Raw genomic sequence first — 13,537 nt, forward strand, 5'->3', positions numbered from 1 at the left:
CACGGATACAGCAAATAAGAACGTTATAACCCCGCGTTTAGGAATGTCCAGTGTGAAACGTCAGGATTAATTGTTAACCCCGGGTAAAGTATGAACAGTGTGAAACGTAGAAAGACCCAGTCAACTATTTCAAGTGTGAAAAGCCCTAGTATTTCTCAGAGAGCACTGACGGTGCAGAGTAAATGTTTTACATTAAAATATTTAATTTATACTGTCTTTACATGAATCTGTTGTCTGTGCAAAAGAAAAAACAGGACATGAAAATAAATAGATTTAAAGAACGTTTTGAGTTTGTTTATTTTTCTAAAACGTTTCCTGAAATTTCAAACAAAAGATTATAATCATATTTTATCTATACAACAACGAACAAAAACTTGCTCAACCAAAAATCCATTTTACACATAAAATTAGTCTTCCAGTCCCCTAAAATAACAACTCAAATCAGAACACACTGATATCAGTCCCAGCACATGTCATCTGACTTGTACAGGACTTTGCTTTTTTTTGGCATGATTGATTTTATTGTTGTTAGGTGTGTCCTCTCATTGAGTGCTGTCGGGCTGGCAGATGTCCGCTGTCCTGTAGAGTTTAGAGCAGATCATTTCCACCCTGCCTTCTTCAAGCAGACATAGATCAACAATACACACCACACGCTCTGACTCCAGCATAGGGGCAGAACTCATCAATGACTCTGCAGAAAAAAAACATGCACTGTGACTCACAGGTTATTCAGCTGAGATGGAGGATGTGAACAGAACAGAGTGGTAAAACACACACACACACACCTGGTGCGGGAAAGCTGCCGTCTGGCTGAACACACAGACGTCCTGATGAAATGCAGGACAGCAGTGAGTTGTCATGCTGAGTGTGTGGCACTCCAGCAGCTCTGGGGTCATCAGATGAGACGACGGGCACAAACAGAACATCTACTGCAGCCGTTTGATTCAGCCCTGAGAGGAGAAGAGAGGTCCAGTTATTACCTGAAGCTCCATTCCACAACATAGTGAGCTACAAGTGCTGCTCTCACCCAGAATCGTGAGCATGAAGTAACCGGGGCAGGCCACAGGTGTGCGCGTGTGCGTCTGTGAGGTCAGATCGGGGTTCCATCTCGCTGGGCTCAGGTTCAGGTCATGTAGTAGAACTTCTCTGTCGTCAAAGTGGAATTTTTCAGGAATACTTTCCTGATCGAGTCTGCCACTGCAAACGTGATCTGCCACTTGCTGTTTCACTATCGGCCAGACTCTGCTCTCCCATAATGCAATGGGGTGGCTAGCAGCTTGCTGTACATCTGGGACTTGCGATGTCTGGTCAGTCTCTTTAGAAATAACAACACAATATTTGATATTACAATACCGTTTAGAAGTTTGATGTTTTTGAAAGAAGTCTCTTATGCTCACCAAGGCTACATTTATTTAATCAAAATACAGGTCAAACAGAAATAATGTGAAATATTATTCAAATGTAAAATAACTTTTCTGTTTTCTGCTAAACTGTAATATATTCCTGTGATGGCAAATCAAAGCCATTACTTTAGTCTTCAGTGTCACATGATTCTTCAGAAATCATTCTAATATGATGTTTTGGTGCTCAAGAAACATTTCTTATTATTAACAATGTTGAAAACAGTCGTGCTGTTGAATACCTTTTCAGAAACGGTGATACATTTTTAAAGATTTTTTGACATTATAAATGTCTTAACTGTCAATTTTGATCAATGTAATGCATCCTTGCTGAATAAAATGATTGATTTACTGACCCCAAACTTTTAAACAGAAGTTAATGTATATTTTATCATTACAAATTACTCCAGACATTTAACACATTCAATTATGTATTATATTATACATGTGTCAGTGATGTTCAGAAGGTGCGACACCTTTTCCTACAGCTGACTGTCTAAATGATATGTGTTCGTCTTCACCCTCAGATTCGTCTGACTCCAACTCCCCTTCGTCCTGTTGTTGTTCTTCTTCCTCTTCATGAGAGGTAAAGGCCACCTGCATACCTGCACTGTACCTCAATGGAGAAAAAAAACATTATTCATATTGTGCACTTACAATGGGAGTCAATAGGGCAAGGCACTCAAATGGAATAAATGCTAAATATACAGAGTTTTCAACTGTGGTCGTAATAAAAAACAAAACAGGTACATTTTCAGATTAAAATATATGATACTTAACTAGACAATAATAATAATAAAAAAAAAAATGCATGTAGATATTTTGTTATCAGTATGCTTAACTGAAGAGTGATTTGTTTTATTTATGGGCTTTAACACACAATATTTTAATTTAGAATAATTCTTTACTTAAAAAATAAACATGTAGATGTAAAATTGAATAACAAATTCTTAAGAAATTCTTCCTAATTAATTAATTCAAGTGAGACTGAGTGTAATGTGCTTAGATTACCTGTTGGACTGCATTTTGGATCTGGTAAAATACTGACAATGCACTCTAAACGAAGAGGGGAAAAAATAATTGGTGACATACTAATGAAATTAAAAACTTTTCATATGAAGTAATTATACTAATTAAGCAATATTTGTTCATCCTTGTTGCCACACCTGCCACTGGCTAGTAAACCAGCCATAAATGTCTTACCTGCCAAGGAACAGTTACTTGCATTCATTTTTATTGACATTTGTCTTTAGACTCTTCCTTAAAAATTGACAGCACTGTTCAAAAGTTTGGGGTGATTTATAATGTAGATTTATAATAAAATAGATGCAGTTCTTTTCATCAAATAATCCTGACAAAAATGCATCATGGTTTCCACAAAAATATTAAGCAGCTTAACTGTTTTCAACATTGATAATAATAAGAAATGCAAAGCAGCAAATCAGCATATTAGAATGATTTCTGAAGGATTATATGACACTGAAGACTGGAGTAATGATACTGAAAAATTAGCTTTGCTATCATAGGAATATATTACATTTTGTAATATTTTAAAATAGAAAACAGTTATTTTAATTTGTATTAAAATTTCACAATATTACTGTTTTTACTGTATTTATGATCTAATAAATGCAGTCTTGGTGAGCATAAAAGACTTATTTAAAAATAAAAAATAAAAACATTCTCACTGACCCCAAACCTTTGAACAGTAGTGTATAATGAACAATATCATGGATCTGATTCACTTTGGCTACTTGTACTGGTTAAGAAAGCTTTACCTAGAGCCTGTCTGCACTCTCCTGCGTTTGGGTGAGACTGTAATATCCGAATCAGGTGAGGTTGAATCCGTTTCTCTCTGTGACAGAGTCATTTCACCCTTTGTGTTGCTGACCCCTCGTACTGAGACACCCTCCTCCTTTAAAGACATCACCAATGATGTTATTATTTTTGTCAGCACATTTAGATTCTTTCTAAAAAAAATGTAAAGTGAAATAACAGACTGTCCTCATGGTGGCTGCAGCTGACTGGCTGTTTTCATCTTGATTCAGAAGTACAGACCTGTTGTTGATGACTGTGTGGCGGCTCAGGCTGTGGTGGCCAGATGTGGAACTGCACAGCAGCCACGTGACCCTGTATAGCTACTCTCCTGTGCTCCCTGTACTGCAGACTCTCCAGCTCCCCCTTCAGCTCAGCCACAGCTGTTATAGAAAACTCATCTACAACACACAGGATTAAACGTGTTTAAACATGTGACCCCACTGATTTCCATTGTAATTTTTTTTCCATACTATGGAAGTCAATGTTGCCCATCGACTGTGTGGTTACCAGTATTCTTCAAAATATCTTCCTTTGTGTTCAGCAGAAGAAAGAAATTCATACAGTTTTGGAACTTGAGGGTGAGTAAATGACAGAATTTTCATTTATCCCTTTAAAACTGCAGTGTACCAAAGACAGTCTCAAAAAAGCGGTTTGAAACCGCCCCCGTTTCCTACCGTCAAACATGTAACCATCCCGTCAACATGCAGGGCTTTTCTCCACTGACTTTCTTTGATGTTCAAAGCGTTTCTAAGGATTTGATTTTTTAGAAGGCAGCTGTCTGACTCTGAGATGGTGAATGGGAACATGGTTTGTGTAACATTAACAACACATTATTAGCTGTTTGATAACATAGTCAAGCAAAAGGCTAATCATATCAATTACCGTTATGTGTCCAACGTTGAAGAGAGCGATACATAAAACGCATTACCATTCTTTCTGATACATCAACTTATCAACGAGCCTGTATAATTCACTCTTTCACTTCAGAATCAGTTTCTGGTTCAAACATACAGTGGGGAGAACAAGTATTTGATACACTGCCGATTTTGCAGGTTTTCCAACAAAGCATGTAGAGGTCTGTAATTTTTATCATAGGTACACTTCAACTGTGAGAGACGGAATCTAAAACAAAAATGCAGAAAATCACATTGTATGATTTTTAAATAATTAATTTGCATTCATTTTATTGCATGACATAAGTATTTGATCACCTACCAACCAGTAAGAATTCCGGCTCTCACAGACCTGTTAGTTTTTCTTTAAGAAGCTTTCCTGTTCTCCACTCATTACCTGTATTAACTGCCCCTGTTTAAACTCGTTAACTGTATAAAAGACACCTGTCCACACACTCAATCAAACAGACTCCAACCTCTCCACAATGGCCAAGACCAGAGAGCTGTGTAAGGACATCAGGGATAAAATTGTAGACCTGCATAAGGCTGGGATGGGCTACAGGACAATAGGCAAGCAGCTTGGTGAGAAGGCAACAACTGTTTGCACAATTATTAGAAAATGGAAGAAGTTCAAGATGGGGTCAATCTCCCTCGGTCTGGGGCACCATGCAAGATCTCACCTCGTGGGGCATCAATGATCATGAGGAAGGTGAGGGATCAGCCCAGAACTACATGGCAGGACCTGGTCAATGACCTGAAGAGAGCTGGGACCACAGTCTCAAAGAAAACCATTAGTAACACACTACGCCGTCATGGATTAAAATCCTGCAGCGCACGCAAGGTCCCCCTGCTCAAGCCAGCGCATGTCCAGGCCCGTCTGAAGTTTGCCACTGACCATCTGGATGATCCAGAAGAGGAATGGGAGAAGGTCATGTGGTCTGATGAGACAAAAATAGAGCTTTTTGGTCTAAACTCCACTCACCGTGTTTGGAGGAAGAAGAAGGATGAGTACAACCCCAAGAACACCATCCCAACCGTGAAGCATGGAGGTGGAAACATCAATCTTTGGGGATGCTTTTCTGCAAAGGGGACAGGACGACTGCACCGTATTGAGGGGAGGATGTATGGGGCCATGTATCGCGAGATCTTGGCCAACAACCTCCTTCCCTCTGTAAGAGCATTGAAGATGGGTCGTGGCCGGGTCTTCCAGCATGACAACGACCCGAAACACACAGCCAGGACAACTAAGGAGTGGCTCCGTAAGAAGCATCTCAAGGTCCTGGAGTGGCCTAGCCAGTCTCCAGACCTGAACCCAATAGAAAATCTTTGGAGGGAGCTGAAAGTCCGTATTGCCCAGCGACAGCCCCGAAACCTGAAAGATCTGGAGAAGGTCTGTATGGAGGAGTGGGCCAAAATCCCTGCTGCAGTGTGTGCAAACCTGGTCAAGAGCTACAGGAAACGTATGATCTCTATAATTGCAAACAAAGGTTTCTGTACCAAATATTATGTTCTGCTTTTCTGATGCATCAAATACTTATGTCATGGTCCGAATGGTCCTATAGCGTGTGTTCCCTGTCGGTCAATGTGTGTTTGCATTCCACTGCGTGTTGTTCACGCAGACGACATAATTCATTAGTGCGTTCACGTACGCTGTGCAGACGGAGCGAGAATGGCAGGCAAGCAGCAACAATAACCAGACTCTCATCGTGGAACACCTGGCATGCAAGAAATATGACACACTGACAAGTTTTGCTAGCTAAACAAACCGAAAACATGCTGCATCTAATTCCGTTTTCAAGAATTTGTTTACGTTTGGTATTATAGTACTGTTACTAACTGTATTATAAAGTTTTCTCACTGGTGAATAACACATGATGTATTGCAGTAACGTTGTCTCCAGTCTTCTTGGCTGTGTGTGTGTTCATGCTTTCAGGAGGCGTGGCTTTAAACGTGGGTGGGACATACGCTTTTAGTGCTATCAGGCTAAAGTTAGCATTTTCCCAGATGCCCTACAGCACCTTTAACATTAAAATATTGTCAATAAGTCTTCTAAACATTGGAAATAAAATAACATGACTGCGTGCAATGGTCTTATTTGCATTACTGTCTAAATTTAAAGTCAGCATGAAACATATTAATTTCTTCCCTATTGTTAAGTATATAAGAGTGAAATATAGGGCGGGACTTGATTTTGTCTATTGAGAATTGATTGGATCGTTGTGATTTGCTATTGCTGTGATCTCATGTGAGATCCCCTTGCTCAGTAAACACATTATCAGAGAAGTCTTGATTAAAGATTATGAGGCACATAGATTTAAATACATAAAAATGTTAATAAATATAATAATAAAAACAGATAAATCATGTATAATAAATACTGCAATATTCCATAAAAAACTTGATTTCATGTGTACTTGAAATTCTTACTGGTCATGTTGCTATTGGTGGTGGTTGGTGTGAAGGTGGGTGGGGCAGGAGGGTAGCGGTAATGTCCTCCAACTGCAGTCCTCTGCAGCATGACACTGTCCTTCAGTGTCTTGGTCCACTGGATGAACGCTTTAACTTTTGGCTCATTGACGTAGGGCTGCTTTTTATGGCAGCCTGTTAATGCAAAAAAACAGACATATAAACAGTTGAGCTGATTGTGGTTATCTGTGACCTCATTGTAGCTGAAATTTACCCGTGATGAAGAGCTGTGTTTCTGTGCTACTGGTCAGATACACAGAACAGCCTGTCTGACACACCCTCATCTGAGTGCACACCAGGTACGTCACTGAGAGAGAGAGAGAGAGCGAGAATCAAATCAGGTCATTCAGCATTAGAGATATACAATGCTTGTGGACATAAAGCCATGGGCGGGGTTTTTACTAGGACAGATGTTGTTGAAAATCTCCGGCTGGGATGAGGAGAAGATCTCCAGGATAAAGGGAGAGTCAGTTGTCCCATCCACTGCATGTACCCAGCGATACGCCCAAAACTTTTCAGGTCCTGACACACACACACACACACACACACACACACACATGCAGATGTAACGATGGTTTGATTAAACAGTCAACCCTAAGTATGAATATTAATAATTGATACTGGTGTAGGGGGCGAAACATCAGTGAACAACGGCCTCCAGCTGACAAACCTGCAGTTTACCTAATGGCATCGGCGGAGGTGCGACAGGCCGTAAAGACAAAGCAGGAACAACATCTTACATGTATAATGATCTTAACTGACAACCAGCTGTTCAATAATAGCCTATACCTGTCTTTTCCTTGCTCCTGATTCGCTCAACCCGGCCCACATAAGTCACTAGACCAATGACATCACAGGCTTGGTTACTGTTCATTGAGTCCACCTCTGACCTGATCACAGAGAGAGGGTTTGTTTAGTTAGGAGACTTTATTATCCACAATGTGGAAAAATATTGTTTGGCTTCATGACAAAAGAATGTGTATTGTAAATAAGACAAAAACAGTAACATATTAGGTATTAAAAATAAAAACCATAATGCAATAAAATAACCCTAACACATTAATAACTATGCTATCACTTAAATTAACTTTTTTTATTTTTTTATAGAAGCCTCAAGGCTGCATTTATTTGATTAAAAACATAGTAAAACAGTTAGTATTATTGTGAAATAATATTATTATTTTTAGTAATATATATATATATATATATATATATATATATATATATATATATATATATATATATATATATATATATATATATATATATATATATATATATATGTGTGTGTGTGTGTGTGTGGCATATCTAAAAATGTAATTAATTCCTGTGATGGCAAACATGACGGTCCCAATAGCAGCCATTAAGTTTTTAGTCTCTAGTGTCACATGAGCCTTCAGAAATCATTCTAGTATGCTGATTTGATGGTCAGGAAGTATTTGTTTTTATTATCATTGTTAAAAACAGTTCAAAAGATTGCCAGTAGTTTAAAATAGAAATCTTTTGTAACATTATAAACGTCTTTATTGTAGCTTTTGATCAATGTAATGCATCCTTCCTGAATAAAAATAAAATTTAAAAAATTTAAAAAATCCAGTAAAAAACTTACTGACCCCAAACTTTTGATTGGCAGTGTACATCTAATGTAAGAATGAAATGTAAGAGTCCTGTTTCAAACCAATACATTGAAACCAAAAGTTTAAAGGAACAAATTAACCAGTGTTCATTTTGACCACATATTTTGATTTAGTTTTAGTCATAGTCTTTTGACTAAAATGAAATTTAGTTTCAATCATATTTTAGTCATCTTGTTTTAGTCGTCTAATAAGTCGTCTAATGAGTTTAGTTAAATTGCAATGCATCAATTAAGCATTTCTCTAAAATGTCCAAACTCATTAGCTACTGTGTATACTCCTGGAGAAAACATCTAGGCCAATTAACCTGTTAACATGAATGATATTAAAGGTGCAATAGGTGATCAGGGAAATGCTAACTTTAGCCTGCTAGCATTGAAAGAAGCGCCTGCATACATAAGTATGTGATTGTGAAATGACTGCAGTTCAGAAGTTGACCTGTTGATATAAAGGAAAGAAAGCACAGTATTCGAATCTCACTGAATTATCTGCATAGGGCAAAGTCAGCGGTACATAGAACTGTACTGTCAAACCTGAACTGTAGATACTGGCTACTTGTTGTTGGTTCAGAAGGAAAGTTAGGTTGTTTGCCTGCAATTCTCGCTCTGTCTGCACAGCGTACGTGAACGCGCTGATGATGTATGATGTCTGCGTGAACAACACACAGTGGTATGCAAACACACGTTGACTGACAGGGAACACATGGAATCATTTCATTCGGACCGAACAAACATTTTATGGTTCTACTAGCCAAAAACAAAAAAGAGAAAGAAAAAGAAACTACGTCACAGTTTATATATATATATATATATATATATATATAGGGAGATATATAAGCGGTGACGTAGTTAATCTGGGTTATTTCTTTTTTTTCTTTATATACATACATATTATAAAATTTGGATTTCATACATTCATTTCTTATTCAAACAACAAAATCTCTTTCATCCTCATTCTTTTCACCAAAATGTATTTTAGGTGGACAGATCAGTACAGTACAAGGAACATCAAAAAATGTAATTGTAGGATGTTGGAAAATAACTATGTCTTTTCTGTTAATCAAATGCTTTTTAATCTCCGCTATTGCTTTAATGCAAATGAACAAGCACGCCATTATTTGTTGCGTAGTGACAGGCATGTTCAAGTAAGCCAGATATGCGCAGATTATGCAGATTACGCTGTATTTAAAATATAATGATGACTCACGAATGGAGTATTTGCGCTAAATTGGCACAGATTTGGCTTCACGAAGTTCCCCAGCAAAGTGAGCAAACATAGTAACACGCCAAATTGGCTTGTGATTTGCCAGTGTTACCCGCCATAGCTGATTTTTACGGGTGTTAATTTCAAACCCTGCTTATATATATATATATACACGCATTTAGACCGTTTAACAAAGTTATTGCTATCAGGATATGAGGAGACTTTCAACCAGCATAACATAAAATGTTTCTGTAGAGAATCACCTATTGCCCCTTTAAGGTTTGAACATGCAATACAGACACAAATTTCACTGCTGTGACACAACGTCTTCATTTATCTTAAAATTAAATAAAACATGGTCTCTTCAATTAATGATATATGCATTCTTTATAACAACTTGCATACAATTCTTTCAATTTTCACTCTTTCAAGCAGATATATTTGTAAAAATTCAATATAGATGAATCTATATATTAAAACAATTAAATTATTCAGTCAAGTGCATTGAGTGATTTTCTCTTTTTCTTTTGTTTTATTACAATAATGATGACGGACAGCAGCAGGTTTAGGCCAAATGCACAGATTCAATACACTGATACACATCCAATATTCTACCAAATGTTTACGTTCACTTAAGACATAACCGACTGCGTTTACGTGAATACTTTGCAAAACTTACATTTTGACATAATTTTGTGTGTATTTGTCCGTTCAAGCACGAAAAGACGCAAGACAGCTCAATTCAGCTGTCTGAGAGGAGGCTTTCTGTGTGAGCACAGAAAAACGGACTGAACTGAGCTCTCTTTCGCAATCGTCATGCTTTTTTTTTATTTTATTTTTTTAGATTCATCCATTTTTAAATTCACCATATGTCTGCTCTTTTCTTTCTCCTAGATGTTTATATTTTTTAATGTTTTATGACACATGCAAGTGTATGCCAACTTGTGTCCCGCCGGGTAGATCAGCACGTTACAATTCAAAAGTGCGCATCATCTACCAAGCAGGACATCAGTTCTGACAGGATCTCTTCCCAAATCGCCCCTGCCTAACATTTTCATCTCATTTTTATTAGTTGACGAAAATGTCAAAAGATTTTTGTCTTAGTTTTTGTCATTCAAAACTGGTTTTTATTTAGTTATAGTCTCGTTTTTAGTCAGTGAAAAAAAATTGTTGATGAAAATGATTCATCATTGAAATTAACACATGAAAATGTTTGCAAGTGAGTATGTGTACCTTGTGGCAAAGTTGTATGGGACATCAGGCAGACCCCACTGAGGCTGAACACTTTTTGGTGGAATCACCGTCACTACAGATGCAGGACTTCGAGGATTTAAGCAGATCTCTACAATACACAAAACAACCACAACCGAGCTGAAATAATGTAACTTTTCCATGAAATGGTCCAATATTGAACCTGTATAATACAAACCCAGCTGAAATACTTGCATAAGAAAGCTAGCTTTGGAAAAAGCTCTAGAGTTCATACCAATGGAGTGGAAAGTCATAAGAGAGAGTGTGTGGATCTGTGGTCTAGAGCGCTTCTGATAACTGTGTTTCAGCGAATACTGCTGTAGATATAGAACTGAGCCAACTGTCAGTCGGTTGAACCACTCAGGACAAAGATCATTCCATACAACCATAGACATGACGCCACTCTGATCAGCCACCTCACAGTACACCTGAAAGAGTGAAAGAAAGAGGGAGCGAAAAAAGAGATTATGTTTGGCACCGCTGAAATAATCAATAGCTGCAGACAAAAAACGATGAGACCTACAGTATGACCTCAACTCACCTGAAATGGGAAGTCAATGTTTTGTCCTGGTTTTCCATAGTACCGGATCCTGGACCTATGCAGAATTCGGACCAGTAGTGGGAGAGGGCGCCTGGAGCTGTGAAAGAATGCATCCAGATCCGCAAGAAGAGTGATTCTAGAGACTGAAAAAAAGAAAGAACAACATTGCCCAGACTATTCATATACTATTCCTAAATACTATATAACTATTTCACTATTATAAATTGTGTGCAAAAGAACAGCTGTGTTTGAATATTACAAACATGTAAATTCTCTCATTCGATGTTCTCATTTTTTGTACACAATTTTTGACATACAACTCCATTTGTCAAACTCAACAATCCAACACTTTTAAGCTATAATTATTTGAAAATAGTTTTAAGTCTCCATGAAATCAAAAGTGACAATTCTTATATTTTAAATGGAATATTGAATATTATCTGTGCACATAATCTTCTTAAATTTGTGTGCCCTCATAATCTTTAATAAAAATAACTTCCCCTCCATCTTTCAATGGTATTTCTTCTGAATATTCATATTCTCTCTGATGATGCGTTTACTGGCATGAGGGCGGGGCAACCTGTCACTCACAGATCACAGCAATAGCAAACCACAACTACCTAACAATCCATCAATTCCCGATGGACAAAATCAAGTCCCGCCCTACATTTTTCTTGTGCAAGAAGCCGTTTCACTCAGTTATACGTCACAATAAGAAAGTGAACAACTTTTTCAAGAAAGAGAGCAACTTTCGTTTCATGCTAATTTTAATATTACTACATTAATATATATTTTTTATATTTATATACAAATATTTTATTTTTTGTATGGCACTTATACGTTTATTAATAATTACAAGCAAACGGTTTGGCCCTAAACTAACTAGGCTTTATAGGCGTATAAAGCCTAACTTTTATTTAAACCTTTAATATGTATGTATGCATGTTATGTATATGTATGAACATCTCTGTGTGTGTGTAATGTATAAATATGTATGTATTTATCTATGTATGCATGCATATTATATACACACACACATATATATACATACATATACATACATACATATACATATACATATATATATATATATATATATATATATATATATATATATATATATATACACACACATACATATATACTTGTATGTATGTATATTATACTTGTATACTTTTTTTTACCATCAATAACCACGTCTGGAGGTGGGTTGTTCGGAACCCACACGCTCCCATAAGGATCATCGTTTATCCACAGTGGTAAATAATATTTTCTGCTCAGCTGCAGGGGTCCATCGGATCGGGTCACATAGTCCTGGCACCACTGCGGGATTTTCTCTACGTCTTTAATGGACAGAAATCTCTCAGGAAGCTCCACGACGCTGTGAATGCCATCTATCCTCAGGTAACTGTGACTCAGTCTCGTCTCATCGTGAACCAACGACAGCAGTGACACCAGGACCCCCGCCCCGCAGCGCAGCGAGCCCGTCCGGACCCAGCGGGTCAGACTGTCCGCCAGCTGACACTTCATCCTCCATCGGCCGTCCGTAATCGTCAGGTCGTAGCTGTAGCTCTCACCGGAGGGATGTTGTAAGCCCAAGTACCGGTCCAGAGCGACGACAGCCAGGCACAGCGGGCTGGCGAGGGTCAGGGAGAGAGTGTGCGCGGACCGCAGCTGTTCAAACACAGCCTGAAGAGCAGAACCGGACCCGCTGTCACTGTGATCCGCCGGACCTGCCATCTCTGAAACCTGAGACGGTTAAAACATCTAGACCCAAACCTCTACACGATCTGGCCCGAACCAGCATTTAATGAAGTTTAATACGTGTATAAGTAACTTATGAAAGCGATTGCAGGATATAGACTTGCTAAGCTTGCGTATCTGAACTTTACACCGTATTATTCTTTTTCATTTTGAAACAATATAAGTTAATGCGATTTTATAGCATACACTGTCATTTATTGAAATCTGAAGTCAGCTCAACCCTCACGGAATGTAAACAAACTCCAAGCGCGCGGCGAGTTCGTGTTTCTTCTTCCCGAATCACGAGCAGCAGCAGAAGATTAAACACTGAAAGTAACCGCAGCGCCAACTACAGGCACGGAGGACACGACAGCGACACCGTCTGCAACTTCGATCCCACTTTCACGGACAAGGCTGGTCCAGACCAAACTGCATGCTTGAGCCGTTTTAACGAAAGTAACGTGCACAGACATATCTTAAAATATTTTTTGGAGAATACCAGCAACACTTGTGACGTCAAGTGGTCAGAACAAACAGAAGATGGAGCTGCTGGTTTATTTTGCCAACGGCGCACAGGGCTAAAAATAT

General features: G+C 38.2%; 1 protein-coding gene across 4 annotated transcripts; it reads right to left on the minus strand.

Annotated features, from left to right (window-relative positions):
• Positions 1-279: 279 nt before the first annotated feature.
• On the minus strand, positions 280-13,263 carry radx (RPA1 related single stranded DNA binding protein). 4 transcript variants are annotated; one of them, XM_079870482.1, is made up of 15 exons: positions 12,391-13,263; positions 11,207-11,349; positions 10,901-11,093; positions 10,648-10,756; positions 7,367-7,467; positions 6,980-7,099; positions 6,792-6,884; positions 6,539-6,712; positions 3,459-3,616; positions 3,179-3,315; positions 2,412-2,456; positions 1,922-2,010; positions 1,028-1,315; positions 786-950; positions 280-691 (listed from the first exon to the last, which is right to left on the minus strand). In XM_079870482.1, the coding sequence occupies exons 1-15, from the start codon at positions 12,944-12,946 to the stop codon at positions 543-545; spliced, it is 2,520 nt and encodes an 839-aa protein (XP_079726608.1). In that variant the 5' UTR covers positions 12,947-13,263; the 3' UTR covers positions 280-542. The 4 variants fall into 4 exon arrangements, with proteins under 4 accessions (XP_079726608.1, XP_079726607.1, XP_079726606.1 ...); XM_079870481.1 differs by having other exon boundaries at positions 1,922-2,016; positions 12,391-13,246; XM_079870480.1 differs by having other exon boundaries at positions 1,877-2,010; positions 12,391-13,244.
• Between the last annotated feature and the right edge of the window lie 274 nt (positions 13,264-13,537).

The sequence above is a fragment of the Squalius cephalus genome (assembly GCF_949319135.1).
Source record: "Squalius cephalus genome assembly, chromosome: 5".
Taxonomy (NCBI): Eukaryota; Metazoa; Chordata; class Actinopteri; order Cypriniformes; family Leuciscidae; genus Squalius; species Squalius cephalus.

Coding starts and splice junctions, on each gene's coding strand:
- radx (XM_079870479.1), bottom strand. CDS start 12,946: ATGGCAGGTCCGGCGGATCACAGTGACAGCGGGTCCGGTTCTGCTCTT. Junction 11,350..12,390: donor TCCAGACGTGGTTATTGATG/GTAAAAAAAAGT, acceptor TCTTTTTTTCAG/TCTCTAGAATCACTCTTCTT. Junction 2,017..2,411: donor TCCAAAATGCAGTCCAACAG/GTAATCTAAGCA, acceptor TTCTCCATTGAG/GTACAGTGCAGGTATGCAGG.